Consider the following 24,870-nt stretch of genomic DNA (forward strand, 5'->3'; position numbering starts at 1 on the left):
AAACAAATTCTTTAGCAGGAATATTGTGTGCAAGTTAATCAGGAATGTTAAATGACAATCCCTTTGAGTAAAAGTTGAACTGTATCTGTATTGAGCATGGGCTGGAAAGTATGGTCTGGAAGTGTTTTCATTCACTATGAACCTTTATGAAGTAGTCGTAAAGTTCTCCTGAGCAGGTGTTTGCCTTGAGAAAAATATTTTGTTCTGGTTTTCTGTAATCATTAGAGCATTCAATAGTGAATAACAGGCAACAATGTAGGACCTACAATAAATACACTCTATTCTACATAGTTTTGGATTAATATTTTGTAATATTTCTAATAGCCTAATTTCTAAATTATGTTAACTGGTCTATACCTAAATTACACCAAAGATGCCAGCAATGGCTTATAGAAAGAAATGATCAAAGCAACAAGACCAGACAAGGGCGCACAACTAAGGCAGGATAAAAGTTCTCAAAGATCAACATTGGATCTATTGTATAGAAGTCAATAAGGTATCAATCTGCACAAAACATATATTCATTGTTTTTGACAAAGTTGACCAAAACGTTTTTCTGGTTTTGTTATAAGTCTTAGCCGAACAAATCTCATTGGTATCCTATGTTAAATTAACTGTAATAATAATAATAATAATAATAATAATAATGACACTAATAATAATACCAACAATATTAATAATAATAGCAATATCTGTGGAAAATAATGTAGTTTAAGAATATTAAATTACATGAGACAAAACCTTTCAAGATCAATTAAATTCCAATGTTCAAACTGAACACTTACAATTGTAAACGCAGCCAGAGAAGTCTTATAACCGTTAAAAACGCTGTGGGCCTATTCCCTATGAAGAAGCTCCTGTAACAGAGTGCTCTGTCCATTAAGTGCATAAAACCCTCGCCTGTCCTTGCCAACTCTACTTCCACGATGCACTTTCTGATTGAAGATTAGTGACGTAAGAAACATCAATCGCGACAGGCATGTCGAGGTAGATGGAGGAATGGACAGATAGGCAGATGTTGGGGCGGTACTTGGAAATATTGCCACATTATTAGCCCCCTCCGACAACCATTCTACATAGATGATAAATTTGATAGCATGCTGGCAATGTCTCAAGTATGTCGCGCGCACTGATAGGTAAGGATTTATTTGAGTGGGTAAAATCCTAACGATAGTCTATTGGTTCATCATCTGTTACCTTTTGACTTGAGAAAAATATCTAACATTTTAAAAAATGAAGTGCGGAGTGGCATGAACAGATAAGAGAGGTTAACATATGGTGCAAATTCCGAGAACTCACCAGGGTCAGTTAAACAAGGTTCGTCTGCGGAAAATTAATCCGTCTCGCAAAAATGCAGTCGTGCTCACGAGAATGTGGATTGAGTTGGTGCATTAGCAAGAAGCGGCAGCCATGGTGGTGATGGAAAATCTCCAAAATATCTGATGCATGGGGTGGAAGGTGGAACGGTGCGTATCTACCGCTGAGCAACGTAACACAACTTCAATGCTACCGAAGTTATAAACTAGCCTATTTAGCAACATCAAACGTGCTTTAGGTAACAAAAAAATAGAAGAAAACTCAACTTCACGGTAAATTGGGGTTCTCTTGATGTCCTAGGTTTAGAATACTTTCAACAGCTTGGCTATTTGAGTTATTGAGCAAATAGATACTCTGCCTCAATGCAGTCGGGCAGAATAAGTTGTTGTATTGACATGTTAATAACATAGTGAATTAAATGGATTTAAAAATAAATGCGCAGGGATGGAGAGCAGTGCACTGTTTCAGTCACAGTGGACTTCTGCACTCTGTGCCCCTCCCCTTCCCCATGCAAAGTAGTCAATTCCTAGTAAGGTGTAACGAATCAATCTGCAACTTCCAATGCCCCCTTTTTAGAGATGTCAATGAAGAGGTACAACAACAAAAAACTCCTCCCAACTGCTGCCTGTATATATCTTTTTTTTTCAAGATACAGAAGCTTTGCAATCTAATATATGGTCTAAAAAGTTAATGAAATAATGCATTTCAGAAGAGAATTGAATATCAGAACAGATACAGAATATCCCATCAGTGTTCTTTTCTGTGTTTTTGTGTTGATCATTTCTCTCCATTTTGCAGTCCATGTAACATGAGGACAGTAGCATAAGACATGCAGTACGTGTAGCCTCATACACTCAAAACGAATTTGGTGAAACCAACTATCATAATGCATGGACGTGGAGAATATTTTTTTCCAGAGCATTGCATTGGACATGGGGTGTTTTATTATCCTGTTATAGAAAATAATAGAGAGAAAACAACAGAACAATTAAAAAGATTGACAGGTGGGCTCTGACTGTCAGAGTGACGCTTCCAGAGGGGTGGAGTAACAGAGAGGCAGGAAAGGCAACTCGATGTGTCTGTCTATCAGTTGAGCCTGTCTGATCAGTCGCGCATCCGCGGTACATATTTCTCACTGCGGAGACGAGACTCCAGCTTCACTATGTGGAGTTTAAAAAAATAAGCAATAAATCCACATTCGTATCGGTTCATGGAGTAGCTGTTGGCGTTTCGTTTGTTTATGAAAAGTCTTTGGAGAGGTAATACATCAACTGTCCACATGAAAGCCGAAAGGGCATCGTTTTTGTGAGCTTCGTCGGAATAGGCTATCCGAGCCTAGCTGTGGGTGTTTAGTTTGCGCGAGGAGACGGAGAGTAGCCTATTGGCGGCATAGCCATTTGATCTGTAATGCCGTGGTGATATGACTGACACGGACTGATTGACATAACCCTCTAATGCCAATCTCCTTCTTTCCCATGTTGTGTCTACTTGCAGAGATTGAACCACGGAACAGCACCTGTGCGGAAATACAGTTTGGAACGTTCTCCATCGCGGTGGAAGTTTGATACATTGAAAGACTTACTTTCAACGCGAAAATCTGTTATAAAGTGTCGTTCCCGGGGTTGGAATCCTTGTTTTTTAATGGAAGCTCCGCGGACTGAAGAAGCTTTTGGCGGCTGTCCATGTTCTCCACTGCTAGACTGAAACCTAAAACAGAGGTCTTATAAAAACTGTTTTCAACTCAACATTTCCAGAGAAACATTTTGTTGAGAGACAGGCTATTGGTTTCTTCACATTTGACAAACATTCGCTGAAATGTTTTGTTTTTAAATAATACTTTCACTGACGTTTAGACTTCCTTTGCCAGTCAAAGAACGGGAATCTAAATTTCTATTCTGATTCTATTGAAGAGAAGGACACAACTACGTTATTTTATTTGGTTTCGTCATACTGGTTTCCTCTTGGGTCGTCTTTTATTTTGGTGTCTGCATGAAAGTCAAGCGGAAAGTCTACCAGCAGCATGCCGAGGAGAAAGCAGCAAGCGCCAAGGCGGTCCGTAGGTAAGTACAACTCTGAAGTCTATTTCCCCAATTCCCTCCCATAAAATACTCTCAAGGACGCATTTTCCCATCCTTATTTCAAATAGTCCTAAGACACACATTCGAAACATAAATATAGCTTACTATGTTATACATGTTTAGCTACACTCAAAAGGACATACACATATTTTTTGGTCCAGAAAGTATTTAAGCCAAATTCGAATACTTTCCTCTTTTTTTGTCACGGGTTCATATTCACATATAGGTTGTCAAAACTCATAGGCCTATTGAAGTTTTACACACACATAATATACCTAATGCAATTGGACGTGTGTTTGATCTAGTAGCATATCTTCGGCTTTAAGTACCCATGAAAACCTAGTCGCTGGCGCGTAGTTTAAGTCTGCGTTACACTCGGGGATTGCCATCCTTGATTTGATGCCTGATTGATCGTCTGTCATGCGACTACCTTTGATCTATTCATTCCTGTTAAGCGTCAGTAAATCATTCACTATGGAAACACGCATGCGCTTGACAGCTTGAGCCACTCAATGGACAACTTTTTCCCCTGTCGAGGAGCAGGAGAAAAGACAAATTGAAAAAAGTTCCCAAGCAGGGTAAATACTTTGCGATTAATGACCATGGGGGGAGGGACAAGGGATGAAGCGGAGGGAGGGTGCTGGGGCGTGTCAAGATCAGAAAGTAACACTCAAATACTCTTAAGAGTACGTCGACAATATCCTCCTCAAAGAAGCAACTTTAACTTTCCCCCAGACTTACTAGGCTACTCTTTCCCAATGCAATGCTATACTCAACCCACAATAGAAAGAGCTTTTTTCAGAGTAGCCTAGATCCTATTCTAGGATATAGACTATGCAGTATGCACACTTTTTTCCCCGCTTTTGATAGAAGGAAAAAAAACGCACTATTTTTGAGGAGGTGCACAAAAATGTATTTGACACACATACGAGTTTTCATGAAGTATCATGAAAGATGACCAGAGTTGAGCCTGTCATTTTGGAGACGTTTTTTCTTTGTCTCGTATAACATGGAATGATTGACAAGGATTTCCACCAATCACCTAATGAGAAATCTGCCTTTGAAGTTCAGGCATTAACGACTGCTGCTGAACAAAACAGTTCTAGAATGTTAAACAGACTTTGGAAATGTGAAGTTAAGCAGGTTGGGAAGGAGTTACTTTTAACTCTGGGGTTGGTAATTCAGCTTGAAAGCAGAAATATAAATGTGAGGATATTCTGGTATAAATAGGTGATATGGATAAACTAGTGAAAAAATTGTTACGAATGAAAAGGGTGCCAGGGAAGGGGTTTTGTCACCAAGCATTTAGGCTACAGTCAACTCCTAATACATACAATGGCTTGAGACTGTTGTGAATGCATGTACTAAATCGGAGCATTCAATAACCTTGTGCAAAAAAAACATTATTTTGGACCGGTAAACTGCAATGCACTTCAACATAGTATGCACATATCCAATGTGTACACTTAAAGGGGACTATATTGTGTGCTTTAGCCTAGTTTTACCATGCACTGAAATGTACAAAATGCTGCTGAATTATCTGACCCAGCAGCTTGTGCACTCAACCAAGCCATCAGCTCCCTGCTCGACTCCCATCCAGCTTTTGAATATTGATTTAATTGTCTGATTTGTGACAGGAACCTACATCACTGGCAGTAATGGTCAATCAAAACTTGGCAGGCATCGTCTTTCCATTATTTCCAGTGTGTGACACATGGTGGTCTCCATCAAAACACTGTGACAATAACTAGTTTGTTTGAGTGTGTGTGACAGACTTCTTCATTGCTGAAAAAAGCACCACTACCCCACACTTACACACACAACCCAAATCATGTATTGAAAGTTAAATAAAAATCTTGACTTAAACACACACTGCAGTCAGGAAAATAAGAATGTGAAAGCAACTAGCTTTGTTTTGCTGAAAAGCGATTGATTATCACTGTTTTAAAATGGAGGTCCATGCTTTAGTGGTGGATTCTTGCCCCTTGGATGCCGCTGTACCTTGTGTCTAGTATGGCCAGTAACTATACATAATCTCCCCTCCATTTGTAACAACATGGCTGCATCTGTTCATTTTGGCAGTTCCGTTCAATGCGGTGCAATCCGAGCAGCATCGACTTTTGCTGCAGTCATTTGTTGACGTTTGATCTCCGGAGGGTGCTTGTTTTCATTTTGGGTGTGTTTTATCACTCTTATTTGGAGTGACCTGCAAGTCCAGGGTAGGCTTACTGTACTTTGATACATTTTCAAGCCAGAGATTTAAAAAAAAATCGGTAGCCTATGTAGCGCGAGTGTCATTTTATATAATAGTTTCTGAACAAATGGGTCCAGAGAAGCTTTATTATTTTCATACTAGAGCGTATGGGTGACATAACCTTTGACCTGCAAATGCTGCTTAAATATGTTGTACCACAAGAGTGCAGAATGCCAATATTCTCTCCAAGGGGGTTATGAAATTGAGGCCTTGTCTTGTAGTACAAATACCCTTTGTCACTTATTGTAATAAGTGTTGATTTCAATACAATTTTCTTCTATACCTCTACACTGTAAAATGTCACGGTAAGACCTACCCAGGAAAAACTCAATAATATTCAGATACTTAATCATCACCTCAATGACACCAAAACAAGAAATGGCGACCAATAAAAACACACCTTTTCTGTGACGTCGATCTATGGCTCCTTTTCTCCCCAACCAAACCCTGCCTGCTACATGAAAAGGAGTCTCAGTCTCTTAATTATCACCCGAACGAGGGAGGGAGGGAAAAATAAGTCAAGCCTCCTCCCTTCGTACGACGACAAGCGGGCGGCAGCTAGTGGCATCGTTAGCACGACTCCATAATTATCTGGGATGCTGACGGATCTAGCGACAGGGCCCCGCCGATTAATGCTGACAAATTCAGCAAGGTGTCAAGTTCTGCAGCTGGCTTGATGTAATCAAGTTGATATTAGCCCAGGTCCCCACACACACAAGGCACATTTGCTAACACACACACACACACACACCTCCAGTTGCAGTATTAACTCAATTATTTCGAAGGGGTTCAGGGTGGGGGGCTTGCAGCGAGGTGACAAAAGGACTATCTGGCTAATCAAGTTGAAGTCGCCGAGGCAAACGAACACTGCTAGATAATGGCTGATCTAAGTCGAGTTTCCATGAGTTTTGTACAGGTGTCCTATAACAGGGTTATAAGATGTGCTGGTTTAGGCATCAGTACATTGGATATGTTGTATTGCATATTGTCCTGCATCACGCTGCTTGATTTCTCTCTTCCATCTGTACAGTTTGTTATGAAGCGGGTGTTCCATTACGAACAGAGATTGTGTTGCGTACTGTTGGGGTTTCTCTTCCTGTGTTTTCAGACTAAACGTTTTGGTAGCACTGCAGCTTTGTAGGTTGTCAGGTCGCTTAAACTAATCTGTAGTACAGTATGTGTGCGTCTGTGCGTGTCTGTGTGTAGCAGCCGCTGTCTCTTTACCCTAGCTATAGTCGTGGATATGCAAAGTGTCATTAACAGTCAACATTGACTCTTGTAGTCGATAGTCATGTTTGCCCCCCTATTTCTCAACGCAAATAGTTTCAATTTGCATGTGGGGTCAGTAGGCCTATAGGAAATCAAATAGTTACACACACATATATACACCCACCCCTCCACACACATACTCCCGTTCCTCATCTACGTGGAGGTTAAGTGACAAATGAAGATCGATGACTGCTCTTATGGAAAAGAAAGGGTGTTGAAAATATGCCTGGATTAAAAGAGCGCCAAGAGAGTGGCGGTGTGAAGGCGTCCGCCTCAGGAGCAGCGCCGCCGAGGTAAAACTATCCCTGGGTTTAACGAGCTTTCTCTCTCTCACACACACACACACACACATACATATATATATAATATATATATATAATATATATCTTTCCACAACCTCCACACCTACAACAATGAAGAACTTGCTACAATCCTGCAGTTAGTCTTCCAGTACGTGTATGGGAAACCATAGTATCCAAGGAGAACAGAGCAGCTGTATTTCCTCTTCATCTCCCGCTCCCTCGGTGTGGCTTGACATCTCATCTGTCCACTCGTTTCTATCAGCGTGAGACAGAGATGGAGAGCGAGACGATAAAATAAAAAGAAGAAAGAAAGAGCGAGTCATGACCTGGAGAGGGAGAGAGAGTGGAAGTCCAGAGTACACTCTCTTGAGGTCAATGTGTACTCTGGGGAGTCCCTGTCTGAACGGGTTCCATCTAAGCCCACGCTCTGTGTGTGTGTTTTGGAGGAAGTTGTGTGTTATTGTTACAAAGCAATGTGTATGTTATTTTTTTTTCCCCGCCTTTCTAATGTTTCCTTTGACCTTATAGGATAGGGGTCATTTGTAGGCTTATACTCCAGTCGTCTCTGAGTTTATGTCAAGGCTTCTGTGTGATTGAGAATGTGGACGTGTGTCAGAGTCGTCCGGGTGTTAACTGATAAGTGCCAGACACATGGGATTTTTGTGGCGGGTGTATGATGTTAGGCAGTCCTTTGTCAATTAGCTAAAGCAACTGGATTTCGCTGTGTGCTGACACAGTATGACCTCTCTTCATTTTTCTTTTGTTTTAACAAACTTAGTTTTATGAGGAAAAGATTGATAGGACTGTGAAGAGCCTGTTTAGTGCATGTGGCACAAGGCCAATATTTTAGATTTTGGACAGTGACTTTCAGCCAATACATTTAAGCAAATAGTGTTTGTGACCATATTTAGCATTGATTATATTTAATCTGAATGACCAATTAAAAATAAACTAAATGCATCTCTCTGATATCTGACTTTGTAACTGCCTTTCAGAAAAAAAATCAACATTCTGGAACCTTGTGTAGCTCCTCCCCAACTTCCTGTTTCCTACTTCCTGTCTATCTGTACCAAACTAAATCATACAAATAAAAAGCATCTTTATTATTTCTTTGTTTATTTCCATAACAGAAGCTCTGAACACTAATGTGGTAGAGTGCATTTAACGGTGAGTGGAGGGAAGAAAGAAACAAAATGTAGGAAGAAAGAAAGGGGGGGCTGCTAGGAAAAGGTATTAAAAGTGACAGATGAACAGGAGTGGGGAGAAATTCTCCCCCAGCAGCTGTGACTGCTGCCTTTACCCTGACAGGTGTCAATTAAGAATTACTGCCAAGGCCCCCAGTCATTTCTACTACACCCACCCCCCAACCCAGCTGTGTTTGTGTGTGTGTGAGAGAGAAATAACACTTTACCCTTGTCGCTGTGTTAACATGTGGCCACAGTCGCAGCCCCCCCCATTGAAAATGAGCCGTTGGGCGGCAGCTAGCTGCGCTAATCGATAACCAGTGTATTTGCAATTATTTTGCCCATTGATTTACGAGGGACAGTAACTCCCCACGCAGTGTTATTAGCCTTTAATTAGATGTCTGCACTACACACACTTGCACACTGCCCTGTTGCCAGGTGGATATATGTTGGACACGCGCACACACACACACACACATACTGTCCTACAGCTTGTTGCTAGGTGGATATATAGTTCCTTAGAGGCAGCAGGGTTTAGAACAATCACTCTCTATCATATCACAGGCCCTACATTTGATGCTGAGGAGCCTTAAGACCCTTGGGCAAGCTGAGGGAGGGGGCAGAATGAAAAACAGGTCCATTTCAGATAGTAGTTTCATTGTGTGCACTTGTACTCTGGATGGAGGATTTTGATAGGGTAGCGTGTATTAACGACTACTTAACGGTGGCAACATTGTTCCATATTAGCTAGTGGAATCATGCTAACATAATCAAGTCACCTGTCACGAACAGCCAATTGACACTTGACAATTTTCATGACATCGGCATCAGTTTCCTCATACTTAGAGCACGCAAATACTAAGGATGGATGGGTGTTGGAGTTTAGTGCTCCAAGTAAATTGTGCGAGGACATTCTTCGGATTCATTTGACGTCTGCGTTGATCAAATATCAGATTCTCTTCCTATCACTCAGAGGACATTGCTGTGTCAGCAAGGTTAATTTTATCCCATACCCAGATTAAATCTATTCCTCGAATAAAAAGCATTCTCAATTGAGAATCTCCATTTAAAATTGCTTTTAGTCCCGAAGACCAGTCCCAAAATACTTTGAGTGCATTTCTGTTATCCAGCCCCAGTGAAAATAGTATGTTGAACCCCTAATCAGTGGCTTGTTACACAGACTTCAGTCTATAAGGCTTTCCAGACACAACAGGAGCATCAATAAGCCATACACATCTGTGACTGAACTGCCATACTTGGAGAAACATCTACTAACAACAACACATTTAACTGAAAAGTAATATGTGCCACTTTACAAGATGTTGTTGTATCATCTTGTAAACGTTTAATTTGAAATGTGTCAAGCCCTTGTTTTGTTTTCCCTAACTTATTTGTAGGGTTAGAGTCGAGATTTTTACATTGCGATGCTACTCGTCTTTTTGTCCCTTCATTCAGGATACAGGGCACTCCAAGTGGGCTGTCATGTGCCTTTTACTGAGGAGTGGCTTCCGTCTGGCCACTCTACCATAAAGGCCTGATTGGTGGAGTGTTGCAGAGATGGTTGTCCTTCAGGAAGGTTCTCCCATCTCCAGAGGAACTCTAGAGCTCTGTCAGATTGACCATGGGGTGGCAGGGTAGCCTAGTGGTTAGAGCATTGGACCAGTAACCGATAAATCTGTCGTTCTGCCCCTGAACAGGCAGTTAACCCACTGTTCCTAGGCCGTCATTGAAAATACAAATTTGTTCTTAACTGACTTGCCCAGTTAAATAAAGGTAAAATAAAATATAGTGCCTTCGGAAAGTATTCAGACAGCTTGACTTTTTCCACGTTTTGTTACGTTACAGCCTTATTCTAAAATGGATTAAATAAAAATACTCAGCAATCTACACACAATACTCCACAATGACAAAGCAAAAACAGGTTTTTAGATCTTTTTGCAAATTTGTTAAATAAAAAACTGAAATATCTTATTTACATAAGTATTGAGACCCTTTGCTATGAGATTTGAAATTGAGCTCAGGTGCATCCTGTTTTTATTGCATCCTGTTTCTACAACTTGATTGGAATCTACCTGTGGTAAATTTAATTGATTGTACTTGATTTGGAAAGGCCACACTGGTCTATATTAGGTCCCACAGTTGACAGTGCATGTCAGAGCAAAAGCCAAGCCATGAGTTCGAAGGACTTGTCCATAGAGCTCATAGATATGATTGTGTTGAAGCACAGATCTGGGGAAGGGTACCAAAAAAATTGCTGCCGCATTGAAAGTCCCCCAAAACACATTGGCCTACATTTTTTAAATGGAAGACGTTTGGAACCACCAAGACTCTTCCTATACCTGGCCTCTCGGCCAAACTGAACAATCGGAGGAGAAGGGCCTTGGTCAGGGAGGTGACTAAGAGCCCAATGGTCAATCTGACAGAGCTCTAAAGTTCATCTGGAGATGGGAGAAACTTCCTGAAGGACAACCATCTCTGCAACACTCCGCCAATCAGGCCTTTATGGTAGAGTGGACAGACGGAAGCCACTCCTCAGTAAAAGGCACATGACAGCCCACTTGGAGTTTGCCAAAAGGCATCTAAAGATCTGAATGCCAAGCGTCACTTCTGGAGGAACGTGGCACCATCACCACGGTGAAGCATTGTGGTGGCAGCATCACGCTGTGGGGATGTTTTTCAGAGGCAGGGACTGGGAGACTAGTCCGGATCGAGGCAAAGATGAGTGGCGCAAAGTACAGAGAGATCCTTGATGAAAACCTGCTCCAGAGCTCTCAGGACATCAGACTGGGGCGAAGGTTCACCTTCCAACAGGATAACGACCCTAAGCACACAGCCAAGACAACGCAGGAGTGGCTTCTGGACAAGACTCTGAATGTCCTTCAGTGGCCCAGCCAGAGCCCGTACTTGAACATGATCAAATATCTCTGGAGAGACCTGAAAATAGCTGTGCTGCAATGCTCCCCATCCAACCTGATATAGCTTGAGAGGATCTGCAAAGAAGAATTGTATAAACTCTCCAAATACAGGCGTGTCAAGCTTGTAGCGTCATACCCAAGAAGACTCGAGGCTGTAATCGCTGCCAAAGGTGCTTCAACAAAGTACTGAGTAAGGAATCTGAATACTTATGTAAATTTAATGTCTTTTTTTAATTTTAATAAATTGTCAAATTCTGAAGTCCTGTTTTTGCTTTGTCATTCTGGGGTATTTATAGATGTATGAGGGGAAAAAACAATTTAATACATTTTATAATAAGGCTGTAACCTACCAAAATGTGGAAAAAGTCAAGGGGTGTGAATACTTTCCGAAAGCATTGTAAATCCACAACTCTTAAAGTCTGTGTTCACAGTATATCACGACATAAGACAAATAAAAATTGGTGCTGTTTTTACTGCGAGGTGATGGATAAAAGCTGGCCTCAGCACATGAGACTGTGTATCGGGAGGGGAATTTCGCTGGGAATTTCTATCTCCAAGGAGTGTTTATTTAACCGATAAGTGTCTTTTGAAAAGCAATGAATATCATTTTTTTTGGACAACAGTTTACTGGGCCCTGTAGATAAGATACTGCATCTGGGAATGGATACGGCCCACAGATGACAGTTTGTCCTTGAGACTGGACCAGACGCCAGGGTTTTTGCTGAATCCTCACCTCTCTCTCTTTCCATTTTTCTCTCCTTACTCAATCTCTCTCTGTGTCATGGTCTCTCACTCTCTCTCTCTCATCTTTATGGCTATCTCTCTATCCATCCATCTCTCCCGATCTCTTTACCTCGGTCCTCTTTCATATTCTCTCGTTTTGTCTACTCTTTCATACTCTCTCACTATTCTCTCTTTATTTATCCCCTTCCCTCTCCGGTGTAACCGGACAGAGCCAGCAAGTCTGTTTTGAAAAATATGAACTAGAAGACAAAAGGAGAGAGTGTTTCCTATGCTGTACTCTGGAAAACCCATGTGTATATGTGCATTTCCTTTGCATAACACTCTTAATAGTCATGTAGCGCCATACATACTAGTTGTAGATTATCCATAGGTGTTGGGGAAAGAATTTACTGTATAGTGTGTGGGTTTGTTCGGAGCCACATGTGGGCCCCAAAATTGCCCGCAAGCTTTATTTGATCCGACGCGGACTCAGACAGTGTCAGTCACTGGGGGGCTCTAAGCTCGGCTCTAAGTCGTCTTTCTTAGGAAACGGTGGGGTGCCCCCAGTCCCCCTCTGTCTGTCTCATGACTGCCCTGTCACCTGGTCTCTCATAAAGTCAGTCTGAAGACTTATTTTTGTGTCTGTCTGACTCTCAGACTTTCAAATTGTCTGCCCTTACAGTGGATCTCTCGTGTGGTCCTTCTTTCTGTCTCTCTTTCTCATGTCTGCAATGTCACTCAATCTCTCATACAGTCTGTCTGAAGACGTGTTTGTCCGTTATTCTGACTCTCTTTCAAGTTGCCTGTCTGTTCATCCCTCTGTTTCATAATCCTGCTGTCTGTTCGTCTTTCCCACAGCGGGGAAAACTAATCAAGCCATCTGCAATGATTGAATTCTGTCTGTCTGACACAGAGAGTGAGACAGCAAGAGTCAGGCAATGATTAGCTAAGTTGAACATTAGCTAACTATTGTGGCTGACTCAAACATCCATGTTTTCCAGATCACTGTCAATCATCCATCAATCATTGACCCAGTTCGTTGTTGACGCCTTCAGTATCTGTCTGCCTTTTGAGGTCACAGGTTCAGAGGTTAAAAAGCTAATTGTTGACTATAGATGCTAATTAGTTGTTTTTGGTAGGATTTCAACAAATTATAATTTATCCAATTAATTAGTGTTACTTTGAGGGCATCCCTTTGATCACATAATGTGATGCAAGGTGATTTGTAGATCGTTGATTCTGCTCTCTCCATGGAATGTAGTGGAGCTCAAACACACACTGTGTAAGTGTGTGGTTTCACTGCTCTGCAGATTGAAGTTCAATCGCACTTGATCATTACACTGATAACCTGGTAATCGAGAATTGGAGATGTCTGTTCGTTGCCAATAGTGGAAGGGCTATTAGCCACGTGCGAGTGTGCGTGTGTTACTGTACAGAGGGATAGAGTGTCTAAGTCTTGGGGCAGACGGTGAGGAAAAAGAGACTGAGAAAAAGAGGGAGACGGCATGATGTGAGAGGGGGAGAGAAAAGGCCAGAGGTAGAGTGCTAAAGAGGAAGAAAAGATGGGAGGGCAGAAAGAATGTAAAAGAGGAGGAGCGACAAACGGTGAGGGAAGGAGGGGGGCAGGTTGGGTGGGAGAGTGGCATAGGGGAGAGAGACAGAAAGAGCATGAGAAGGATAGAGGGAAAGAAAGACATGCAACAAAGAAGTAGTGAGCGGGAGGGGCCAGCCATGCCTGCCACTCATCACTCACTCCTTAATGACTCTCTTTTTTTCTCTCCCTCTCTCCCTTTTTCCCCTGGGGGAGTCCCAGCTTGGCCCAGTGGCCAATCAAATGAGGTCATCCAAAGTTCACGACCCCCACTACCACCGTGGTCCCACACAACACCCATCCCTCGTGTGTGTGTGTGTGTGTGTGTGTGTGTGTGTGTGTGTGTGTGTGTGTGTGTGTGTATTGTGTGTGTGTGTGTGTTTTTGTCTGCCAACTTGCTGTTTTTGTTTTTTAAGAAACACATTTTTCAGACATCTGAGAAAATGGCAGGTGTGGGTGGATGTGTCTACAGTACGTGGTTGATGAAAGACTTCTGTCAGTGAAATATTTTGTTTTTCGTTCTTCCTTTATTTGGATATCTTTCAGATCTGCCAGGTAGACCAGATTGTATGTTATGGTGCAATAAGGCATTTTTTTCACTGTTTATTTACAATTATGAATTACACAATAATATATTATATCGAAACAAAGTCTATTATTGTTTTTGTACTTTTGTTCAGTCTTCTGTGTGTACTATGTATTGTTTCGATGCTGGCTCAGTTCCTATTCCTGCTTGCGCAGGGTGTTGACAGACCAGGTGTGTGTGTGTGTGGTACCACAGTGTCCCATTCCCCTTGGCACAGTTTGTCAGCTATCTGGCTCTGGGAAGCGTCAAGCAACGCAACTCAAAGTGAAGCCTTCTCACTCTCTCCCCCTCACACCAAATTTGGGAAACAGCTGGAAAGACCATGAAGATGATTTGTCTCCCTCTGCTAGTGTGTCTGACAGCTTCTGCTGCACCACACACACACACACACACACACACACACACACCCACATGCACTCACACTCCCCCTTGAGGAGATGTAAATGAACAGTCCAATTTGGAGATATTCAGCATATTAAATGAAGTCCGTGTCCCTGGGGTGGATGGATGGAGATTTGATAGGGTTTAATGGAACCAGTGGAACTTTTCATTATGTGTGTGTGTGACCACATTCCTACGTAGGTGTGTGTTCTCAAATATCTCCATGCAGAGTTTGTGAACACACACACACAGGGTCTTGTATAAAGGGCTGTGCTCTCTTGGTGCTTGTTGCCAAAAAGGCCCTGATTTCCTTTAGCCCAGCATGGCTGGGTCATACATCACTAAGGGGCCTCCCAGCTCCGGTGGCAGGGGCTGACAGAATGACGCGTGTCATTTATCATAGAGGGGCCAGGCCTTGGGAAACTACACAGACTGGACCGCACATGACACTTCTTGAGAACGAGGGAGAGAGACCGAGAGACAGAGGAAGGGAGAAAGAGGGAGAGCTCAGAAAGGGTTGTCTGTACGATCCACAGATAGAATACACGTGGACACAGTGAGTAAGTGTCTGTTCGTTCGATCCTCTATGTATCCCTCTATCCCTTCTCCTTCTTTCTCTCGTTTTCCTCTCTCCCATGCACCCATCCATAACCCCGCTCCTCCTCCCGCCTCTCCCCCTGCGACTTCTCCCTCTTTCCTTCCCTCCATCCCTCCCACCAAGTCACTCGCCTGGACCCCTTTTCATTTGTCTTCATAAGCCTCATTTATTTTGGATGCCACATGCAAGTTGACAGGCATCACTCACTACTGCCCTCCCTACACACACATCGCCCTTCCTGACTTATCTGAGGTCAACCCAGCAGTCACGCTTCTCCATTTTACCTCGTCTCCCCCTTGTCTCTTATATCCTCCCACCACCCCCATCAACATTGCTGCTGATGGATGTGTCTTTAAAGCATAGATTGATTACGGTAGGGGGGCAGTGGATATCGTTGCGATATTCGTGGACACCATCTGGGTGTATGTGTTCATGGGTGCCACAGTGTGAGTGTAAGGTGTGCGTGTTTCCGCGTGGCGCGGTATATAAGTGGCACGGTCGGTGGGCACTTTGAGAAGCTGTGCAAAAGTTTAATTGCCAGGGCGGTAAGGTTCTCTTTCGGCTCCATTTCGAAAAAGTTCCATAGTCAGCCCTCAGTACGATATTATGTTGTGTTGAGCGATGGTTTCCTTTTTTTTTTTTTTCTCTCTCTCTCTCTCTCACCATGCTCCCTCCTTCACTTACTGCTTCTCTCTTCAAAGCTGTTATGGATGGTTTACTAAGAGTCATGTCCCTACCCTGGGAAATCTCAACATAGGCGCACACACACCACTGTGAACACACAACATGATACAAACACACAACATGACACAAACACACAATCGGAGATGTAGGCATTGATCCCCAGTGACGTGGTTTCCTATGTGAGAGGCCAGTTTGTGATTTAGTGCGTCTCCTCCTTCAGGGGCTCTAACTCGTTCCCCCTCTGCCTCCCTCTTTTGTCAGTTTACTGTTCACTGTCACGGCCATCAGGAATAGACCCCCCCCCCCCCCCACACACACACACTCCCATGTGGGCTGACAGAATTGTTATTCTTTCTTGACCCCCTTTTAGTTTTTTTTTCCTCGCTTAACTTTCCAGTAACACTTCATTTAAACTGTTTAAATGATGTAGCTTGACAACACAAAGTAATGCTATGTTGTAACAAGGTCCATTTCTGTCACGTTGTTTGCATTGATATTAATGGAGTTGTCATTGTTTTGTGGAATGTAGACGATGTTCTCATATGATCAGCAAATTCGATTTGGCAATCAGTGTGTCCGTACGTGTGTGTGTGCGTGTGTGTACGTACGTGCGTGCGCGTGTGTGTATGTACGTGCGTGCGGGCGTGTGCATGCGTGTGTGTGTCTTTCCTCTGATCTGACTCATCCACAAGCTGTGTTGGTTTTCCCCGCAGAGACATGGGGTCAGTTTCAGGGAAGAGTGTGTGTGTGTCCTGTGTGTGTGCATGTTGTTCCTCAGCGGTGTACAGAGTGGACGGCCCATGTAAAATAGAGGGGAAGACTGAGGGTACAGGGAAGGGTTGATTGATGGGTTATTGTGCAACCAGACATAACTGGTGAGGTCATGGCCTTCACTCACTCACTCACACAACTATTCACTCCCCTGCACTGCCTTTCTCCCTTCACAATCCACTTTGTTTTCTTTCCTTCTCCAGTGTAGTTTTTTTTAAATTAATTTTATCCTGTTTCATTTTAGACTCTTCACTGAATGTAACCATTGAAATAAACACTGTCTCTGACTCCTGAGAAACTGTAGCAAAAGATCTTGCTGCAGCGTTTTTTTTTACGGCCACGCCGATTGGGCAGCAACCGGTGATTATCCAATTAGGGAGCCTCATACAAATTTTTCTCCCTCATGGGAAATATTCACCAAATAAAGTGTGACTGATGCAACAGGGGTCATGGAAAGGTGTATCTGAGCAATACTTTTGTTTTCTCTCCCTTGCCATTTTCTCTCCTGTCCTCTGCAGAAAGAGTGATTTATGGTAATTATCGTCTTTGGGGTCATCCATCAACCTGTTGTTGCTAGGCGATGGGAGCAGCTGTTGTTTGGACCAGGGAAATTCCACTGTCAGGGGGCAGGCAGTACACAGGTGACTTCAGGGGGAGATTTAAAGGGACAGGCTCCATTTTTGTTTTGTTCTTTTTCCCAGAGAACTCTTGTGCATGTTGATTTCAGTTTGTTTTAATCTGTTTTTTGTTTTTTTAGTCAGTGCAGAGAAAAGACTAGGATAGATAGAAACAGTAAGGACTGATTTTCTTCAAGCTCCCAGGAATTGCTTGAAGTCAAACAATGCCTGTGGAATGAAGTGGTAGATAGTGATACAACGATGTTTCAATTTGACCCTACCATTGCCAAAGACATCAGGGAAGATGGGCAATGCAGCTAGTCTATGAAAATGCTTATCCTAGAACCTGTTGCGTATGAATTAAAATGTACTACACTAAGCGAAGCATGAGTGCTTATAGTGGCACCAGAAGCACTCCAATGTTGACTATAACCTTTCCAAAACCATCCATTTTTCAATGTAGCTCTTCAGAAATAACTATGTGACGCAGAGGCTTCACTAACTATAATAGCTAAACCTTCCAGGCGGTTTCTCCCAAAGCTTAACCAAGTGGGTGTGAGGCTACACTAACGCTCAGCTAACATTAGCAAAACGTTAGGACTTTTTGGTTGCATTATTTCGAGAAGCGTCAATAATGGGGGCAGAGGCTATACTAGTCTCTATGTTCTGTAGCATTCAGCTAAGATTAGCGAAACGTTGCGACTTTGTAGTTACATGGGTTTCAACAGAAGCAGCCAGCCAGATGGGGGTTGGCTCTGCAGTGCTTATGATATAATGGCCATTGTCTCATCTCTGAGCAGCCTGGAGTTGACAGTGGGGGGGAAAGGTGATTTATTGACTGCAACCGTCGCTATGGCTGCTCAAAGCTGGCTCCCAGGGAACATGGACAAACAGAGAAGGAGGGGAGAAAGGAGAGAGGGAGAACAGGGAAGAAGGAGAGAGACTGTACTGCAATGCAGGAGCGAAGAGCAGGAGAGTAAAATTACTGATTATCAGAAGTTTATTTGTGAAATTCAAAATTGTTTCTTTATAGTTAACTGATTCAGCAAAGAATAAATCAAGTAACTTTAAGGTTTCATACTGCTTGTATGTTTAAACAAAATTATAATACCCACAATGTCTTCACATATATGAACTAACAAATCGTTAATTTGTTATGAAGAGTTATAGAGTTATATTTACCTAGGATCAACATTTTTACCCCCCCCCCCAATTTTGTCATATCCAATTACGATATTGTCTCATCGCTGCAACTCCCCAACTGGCTCGGATGAGGCTTAGTTCAAGTAATGCGTTCTCCGAAGCATGACCTGCCGGCTTAACCCAGAAGCCAGCCGCACCCATGTGTCGGAGGAAACAACGTTCAACTGATGACAAAGATCAGCCTGCGGTTACCTGGTCCACCACAAGGAGTCGCTAGAGCACGATAAGCCAAGTGAAGCCCCCCGGCCAAACCCTCCCCAAACTCGGACGACGCTGGGCCTATTGTGCGCTGGCCTATGAGACTCCTGGTCATGGCCGGTTGTGACACAGCCTGGGATCGAACCCGGGTCGGTAGTGACGCCTCAAGCACCGCGATGCAGTGCCCTAGACCGTTGTGCCACTTGGGAGGCCCCAAGATCAACAATTACAAACATCAACAAAAAATAAAAACAGAAATAACTTATTTACATAAGTATTCAGACCCTTTGCTATAAGACTTGAAATTGAGCTCAGGTGCGTGCTGTTTCCATTGACCATCCTTTAGCTGTTTCGACAACTTGATTGGAGTCCCCCTGTTGTAAATTCAATTGATTGGACATGATTTGGAAGGCACATACCTGTCTATACAAGGTCCCGCAGTTTACAGTTCATGCGGGAGCAAAAACGAAGCCATGAGGTCGAAGGAATTGTCCATAGAGCCCCGAGACAGGATTGTGTCGAGGCACAGATCTGGGGAGGTGATATTCCTCTTCTGGTGTACTAATACTTTTCACTGTACATCTACACACCAGTCTGTATCCTTTTAACTGTGAGTAATGCGCTAATTGAGCCCATCAATTATTCAACGATCACTCCAAAGCTCTTGCTGCGTCTGGGATTGTCAATGCTGTGTGGTTTGGATGGGTATTGGAAATGTGTTAGTAGTTAGGCCTAGTATTACTTCGGTGCCTAGGTTGAGGTTTGCATAGTTGTTTCATTTTCAACTAATGAAACCGTGGTGGTCAAGGTGAACTTTTCCCCATGACTAAGAACTTGTGATGGAAGACGTACTTGTTCATGTTGCTGTGAGTAAAGTTGTCATGGTGGTCAGGATAAGTCATGTCGGACTTATCTCCCTCTTCTGGACAGGGATATAAGAGTGAACTGACAGAACTCCCCCCTCCACAACCCAATAGTCCAGTCACCGCCCCTTAGCGACCCCCCCCCCCCCATTGTTTGAAGCTAATGTAAAATGCTCTGTCTATATGACCCATTTTAGCAGGTCATTAGCATAATTTGGTTGTGGCCAGCAAGTTAGTGTACTGCAGATGACAGGGAAAGTGTGCTACACACCCTTAAAAAAAATATATATATATATATTATCGGACAAAGTAGACTTTACATTGGGGTGTTAGTGTGAGATGGAGAGAGAGGGGAAGGTGGATGAGAAGGTACAAATGCGTTATACATTTGATACCATGCTACAGGTGTATAATATCAAATTATCTTAATACAACTTTTGTATCTTTAATATCTATTTACAAAAAATAGGCAGAAATGTTATGTATGAACACAAATTTGGCTTAAATGATAATTTTTGTGAATTGAATAGAAAATAAACATGGTTTTACTCCACCTCCGGACATTTTGGAAAGCCGAGGAGATGAATTTGCACGGCTTGCTGGAATGGTACAACAGCTATTGGAGGCCCTGCAGGTATTGTGCCATATGGTCAATTATTCCACATGGGCAGGGGGAAGGGGGGCTGGGAACTGTGAGCAGATTTTTATAAGCAGGCAGTTGAGGGGAAATCAGATATTAATTTAGAGCGACCACTCCACAAGATCCACGGCAAACAAAATCAATGTCACTTTATACTGGGCGGGGTCCATGTAGAACAAGCCTCAGAACTTCAAAGGCCCCCACTTTTGTTGAGGCTGGGATATAGTTTAATCTGTCTTGAGGCAAAAAAAGGCAGTGGACATAATCACAACAATAATGCTAATCAGTGAATGGGTAACTCCCTAAGCATGGGTTGTATGATGGAAAAAGATGGGTGAAAACTGAATGCTCTTTCCTGGTATAGTTTGTTCCTGGGCATATCGAGGAGGCAAATTTGGTTTGAAATCGCAAAAAATAATGTTAAAGGAGATTGTACAGCAACAGCAGTCATGTACTAAAAAAACAGGTCCCTCACCATTACAGTAAATAAGATGCCCAAAAAATAGGATGCTCTGTGGCCTTTTTCTTCTTTTTTTGAACAAAGTGAATAACTATGAGAATCATCTCGAAATAAAAACTAAGCTGTCGACCCTTTTACACACAGACGTAAATGAAAAGGCAGTTTTTCCTCGGTTAGCCTTAGCGAACGTAGGCAGTAGGCCTTAACGCCAGCTTGCTTTAGCGTAGGCCCCGCGAGCGCTTGGAACAGACAGCAGCATCACGCCACCCAGGCCTGTGCAGCAGTGGCTGTCCCGGGGAGGAAGAAAAAGGGGAGAAGGAGAGAGGGAGGAAAAGACATGCCCCCTGACGTGCGGTGCATTACCATAATTGGCTTTCCTACATGATAGGACAGAGGAAATAATAATGTCATTTTATTTACAGCCAGTCCCACTGTCCCCCCTCTCTTGCGCGCACACATACACATGCACACATCGTGCAGGTCAAATGACACACACTGATCAGGCCTGTCCAAAGCCATCACAGCTAAGTGGCAGCGAGTAGAGGGCCCGGTGACAAAGCAAAGCAGAGAGAGAGAGGAATAAGACTGGCCACGTTTCGGCCCCCATTTTGAAGGGCGTCTAAACGGCGACTCGGTTGCCAGTCTGGAATAGCAGAGAGCCCGACACGGGCTAAATCAGCGGAGTGAGAGCAGGCGGAATTGGACATTAGCACCGCAAATGACTGCCGGGATTGGCCCTCTTCTCCGAGACAGAGTAAATAAATATGGAGGGGTGTGTGCGTGTAACATGTGTGTGAGTTGCAATTCGGTGGTGCTGCTTCTCGCTCAACTGCTCTCACTCCCTGTCTCACATTGTTTCCCTCACGATAGCTTTGGTTAAGTTTGACACCAGCCAAATGGTGTAACCCCTGCGCCCTGTGACAGATAGATAGTGTTACGGGTTTAAGTGACAGATTTGCGCAAGAGAAACGAGCCAGGAAAAATATATATGAAGGGACTCCATTTTTCAGACATTATATAGAGAGAGAAACTGCCGGCTCTCTCTCGGGAAAGCAAAACTTAATTTTAGTCTAATTTGTTTTGAAGCAGACGGGCCTGTCTTGCCGGTTGATTCTCAAGTTGTTCCGATGCAATGTTTGAGCGTGTCAACACATTAGTGCATGTGAGTGAAAGCACAGCTAGTTGGGAATTCACTGTGCATACTATCACAAACACGGGGCCATATAGACAATGCAGAAACAGTACTGTAAGAGGCCAATGGTTATTTTTATGTTTATCCATGACAGATAACAATTTCTTTGATGAATGCAGTATTATATTTAAGCAATAAGGCCCGAGGAGGTGTGGTACATGCCCGATATACCACAGCTAAAGGCTGTTCTTAAAGAGTGCCTGGACACAGCCCTTAGCTGTGGTATATTGGCCATATATCACAACCCCCTGAGGTGCCTTACTGCTATTATAAACTGGTTACCAACATCATTTGTGCAGTAAAATAAATGTTTTGTCATACCTGTGGTATACGGTCTGATATACCACGCCTGTCAGCCAATCAGCTTTCAAGGCTCAAACCACCCAGTTTATAAAACAGATTTGAGCTTGGCTTGGAGAAGGCTTGTACATGTTTGCATGTGCGTGACTGTATGAATGTCTGTCTGTTTTTGTCTATGTACTGTAAACTTAGGTGTGTGTGCGTGTGACAGTAAAGGCCCGGTAGTGTCCTGCCGAGGTGTCACCTGTCTGGAGGAAGCCTGTGCCAAAGTGACAGGCTCGTCTCTGGATGCAGATGGCCTTGCTCTCGCTTTCCTCTCCACAGCTGTCACACGTCCCCTCTGTTTGACACACACACACATTTGCACACACACATACAACACGCCATTGACACTGACACATGAACGTACTGAGACGCACAAACACACAGGGACAGGCCTGATGGATACGTACAGAATATCTCCCTAGCACACCAGGTGGATAGATACCCATAGATGCTTACAAACCCACCCACGCTCACTCACATACACGCACACAAACCTTTCATTTTTATCTCGCTGCCTCAGGTTACAGTCGATTTCACATCTGACCCACCCAAAGACAGACAAACTCAAAACTCTGTTGTTCACACCTCTGTCAGCTAACACCTAACCAAATCGTCTTTCCTTTTTTTGTCTTTACAAACTTATTTTCCTCTTCCATTCTCTGTGACAGCACAAAGTGGGCTTATTTTTCTTTTTCTCTTTTGTTGACTGACAACCACAACAGACGTCCTCCCCTCCCCCTATTTTGAATCCTTCCTCTCCCTCTCTCCGTTGTTCTGAGTGAGGCTTGAAAGCGGGCGGCTCAACGCGCCTTGTCAGCATCTCCCCATCACTGATTGCCTTATTAGCCACCGGTGACACCAGGAGCTTTTTTGATTTTATTTATTTTTTACTCAGATGGCAAAAAAGGAGGGAGAGAAGAAGAAGAAAAAATGGGCTTTTATGTTTGTTTGTTTTTCGCTGAAAGAAAAGGCTTGTTGGTGGACACTGACACCCACCACACTGACACCCACCATCCTCACACTGACACCCACCACCCTCACACTGACACCCACCACCCTCACACAGACACCACTGACACCACCACCCTCACACGGACACCACCGCCCTCCTGCTGACACCCACCACCCTTACACTGACACATGATTTGACACGGACTGTTTCCGATGTGGAGGCAGCAGTCTGGGGATGTCGGGGGAAGTACGTGTTTGGGGTGTGTGTGTGTGTATGTGAGGTGATCTAGGCTGAAGTCTAGGTGTGTATGTGCAGGAAAAGACTGGCATTGTTTTTAGAAGTGTCAGGTTCTCTTGTCTGTCTCTTCTGTCAAGGCGTTCCCTCTTTACCCAGTCTGCTCAGTCAGAGCTAAGGGTAATTATAGTGGAGACGCTAATTGATTTTTTTTTTGGTGTGTTGCTTAGTGTGATGAGCTATTTGGAGACAGTGAGAGAGTAAGAGTGATGGGAGAGTTGTCAGTGCTTTGAGGTACTCAACCAAACGCTCCAATGAAGTGAAATACGGAATGCTCTTGACGGATGCACTTTTGACATTTTTTGTTGTGGTCAGTTCTTTAATTGGATTATATGTGAAAGGGTGTGATGTGGGGCTCTGGGATACGCCTAGTTGTAGTACCGGACAGATAATACCTGGAATCTATCTGAGCAAAATAATATTACCTTTTGTGTGTATACAGTACACGCTACAGTTGATGTTCATACACATTTATACCAGCACACACACACACACACACACTAGTCACAGTTGCTTATGGCCCTCCAGCTTCTCTCAGGCAGCAGTAAATGGCAGCTCACAAACATCAGGTATTATGTCTTCTCCGATTATGGGCCTGAGCGGCATGCGCAGTTCAGGAGCTGACAGCACATCTGCCTCCTCGCTAGAGACTGATACCGGCACCTTGGACAAGCATCTTATGGGGAAGGATAGAGTGAACTGCCCGAGCACTGTCTCCATCTGTCTGTCTCTGTATCGCTTTCACTCGCTCTTTCCCCCTCGCTCTCTCTGTCCGTTTCTCTATTTACAGTATTTCTCCTTTACCATTACAATATGGAACATACGTAATGTAGATACAGCACATTTTCATATCAAGTGAAACGTGACATAGTGTTGTGAAATTGGAACACATTTGATTGTTGGAAATTTGTTCCTCTACAATTTTTTATTTGCTACCTAGTGCCGTTTAGAGACAGTTGAAGTCTGACATTGTCTCAAAGTCCAGAGGGCCTGGATTTCTACTTGAGAGACGGTTGACGCTGGTTATAGGCTTGTTCTCAAAGTAAAATATCTGCCATGATTCCTGCTTGGCTACAGGGGTTGCAATCACATGTTGTCTTCCATTAAAGATAACCAGCCGGGCAGCTGATCAACACAGGTAGTGCCTTGTTAAGTACTCAGCTTTCATTCAGCTTTCATCCACTTTCCTTAATGGTCATTAAATAAATGGCGTGTCTTTTCTATCTTGTTGTGGCCTGACAAAGAGTTCTGTTATTCCCTTTTCAGGGCTGACAACACTTAAAAGTGTAAATGCCAGAGGAAAATGCAGTTTCATTAGACACATACCATAGCCATGCTGTTGTTACCTATTATATCTTTATCTGATGAAAGGCCACACAAGGACAGCCTGATTGTTTGTTTTTTGGTGTTGAAGAAAAAATAACTGGTGGTTTTCCGCAATTCAGATTTTTTA

The 24,870-nt window shown here is 43.3% G+C and overlaps 1 protein-coding gene and 1 long non-coding RNA gene across 4 annotated transcripts in view; one reads left to right on the forward strand and one right to left on the reverse strand.

Moving 5' to 3' along the window:
* Positions 1-1,465, reverse strand: part of LOC135551408 (uncharacterized) — a 35,459-nt gene extending 33,994 nt beyond the window's left edge. For both annotated transcript variants that reach the window (XR_010457298.1, XR_010457297.1), the window contains exon 1: positions 1,300-1,465. This is a non-coding gene — a long non-coding RNA (uncharacterized LOC135551408). The remainder of the gene's footprint in view (positions 1-1,299) is intronic.
* Positions 1,466-2,411: 946 nt separating this feature from the next.
* The window catches only part of LOC135552127 (teashirt homolog 1-like), a 57,541-nt gene continuing 35,082 nt past the window's right edge, over positions 2,412-24,870 (forward strand). The window contains exons 1-2 of one of the 2 annotated variants that reach the window (XM_064983549.1): positions 2,412-2,576; positions 2,812-3,377. In XM_064983549.1, the coding sequence (XP_064839621.1) occupies positions 3,338-3,377 (40 nt within the window). In that variant the 5' untranslated portion in view covers positions 2,412-2,576; positions 2,812-3,337. Of the gene's footprint in view, positions 3,378-24,870 lie in introns of both variants that reach the window. The other variant, XR_010457408.1, reaches the window with a different exon arrangement.

This window comes from Oncorhynchus masou, chromosome 13 (genome assembly GCF_036934945.1).
Source record: "Oncorhynchus masou masou isolate Uvic2021 chromosome 13, UVic_Omas_1.1, whole genome shotgun sequence".
NCBI classification, from domain to species: Eukaryota; Metazoa; Chordata; class Actinopteri; order Salmoniformes; family Salmonidae; genus Oncorhynchus; species Oncorhynchus masou.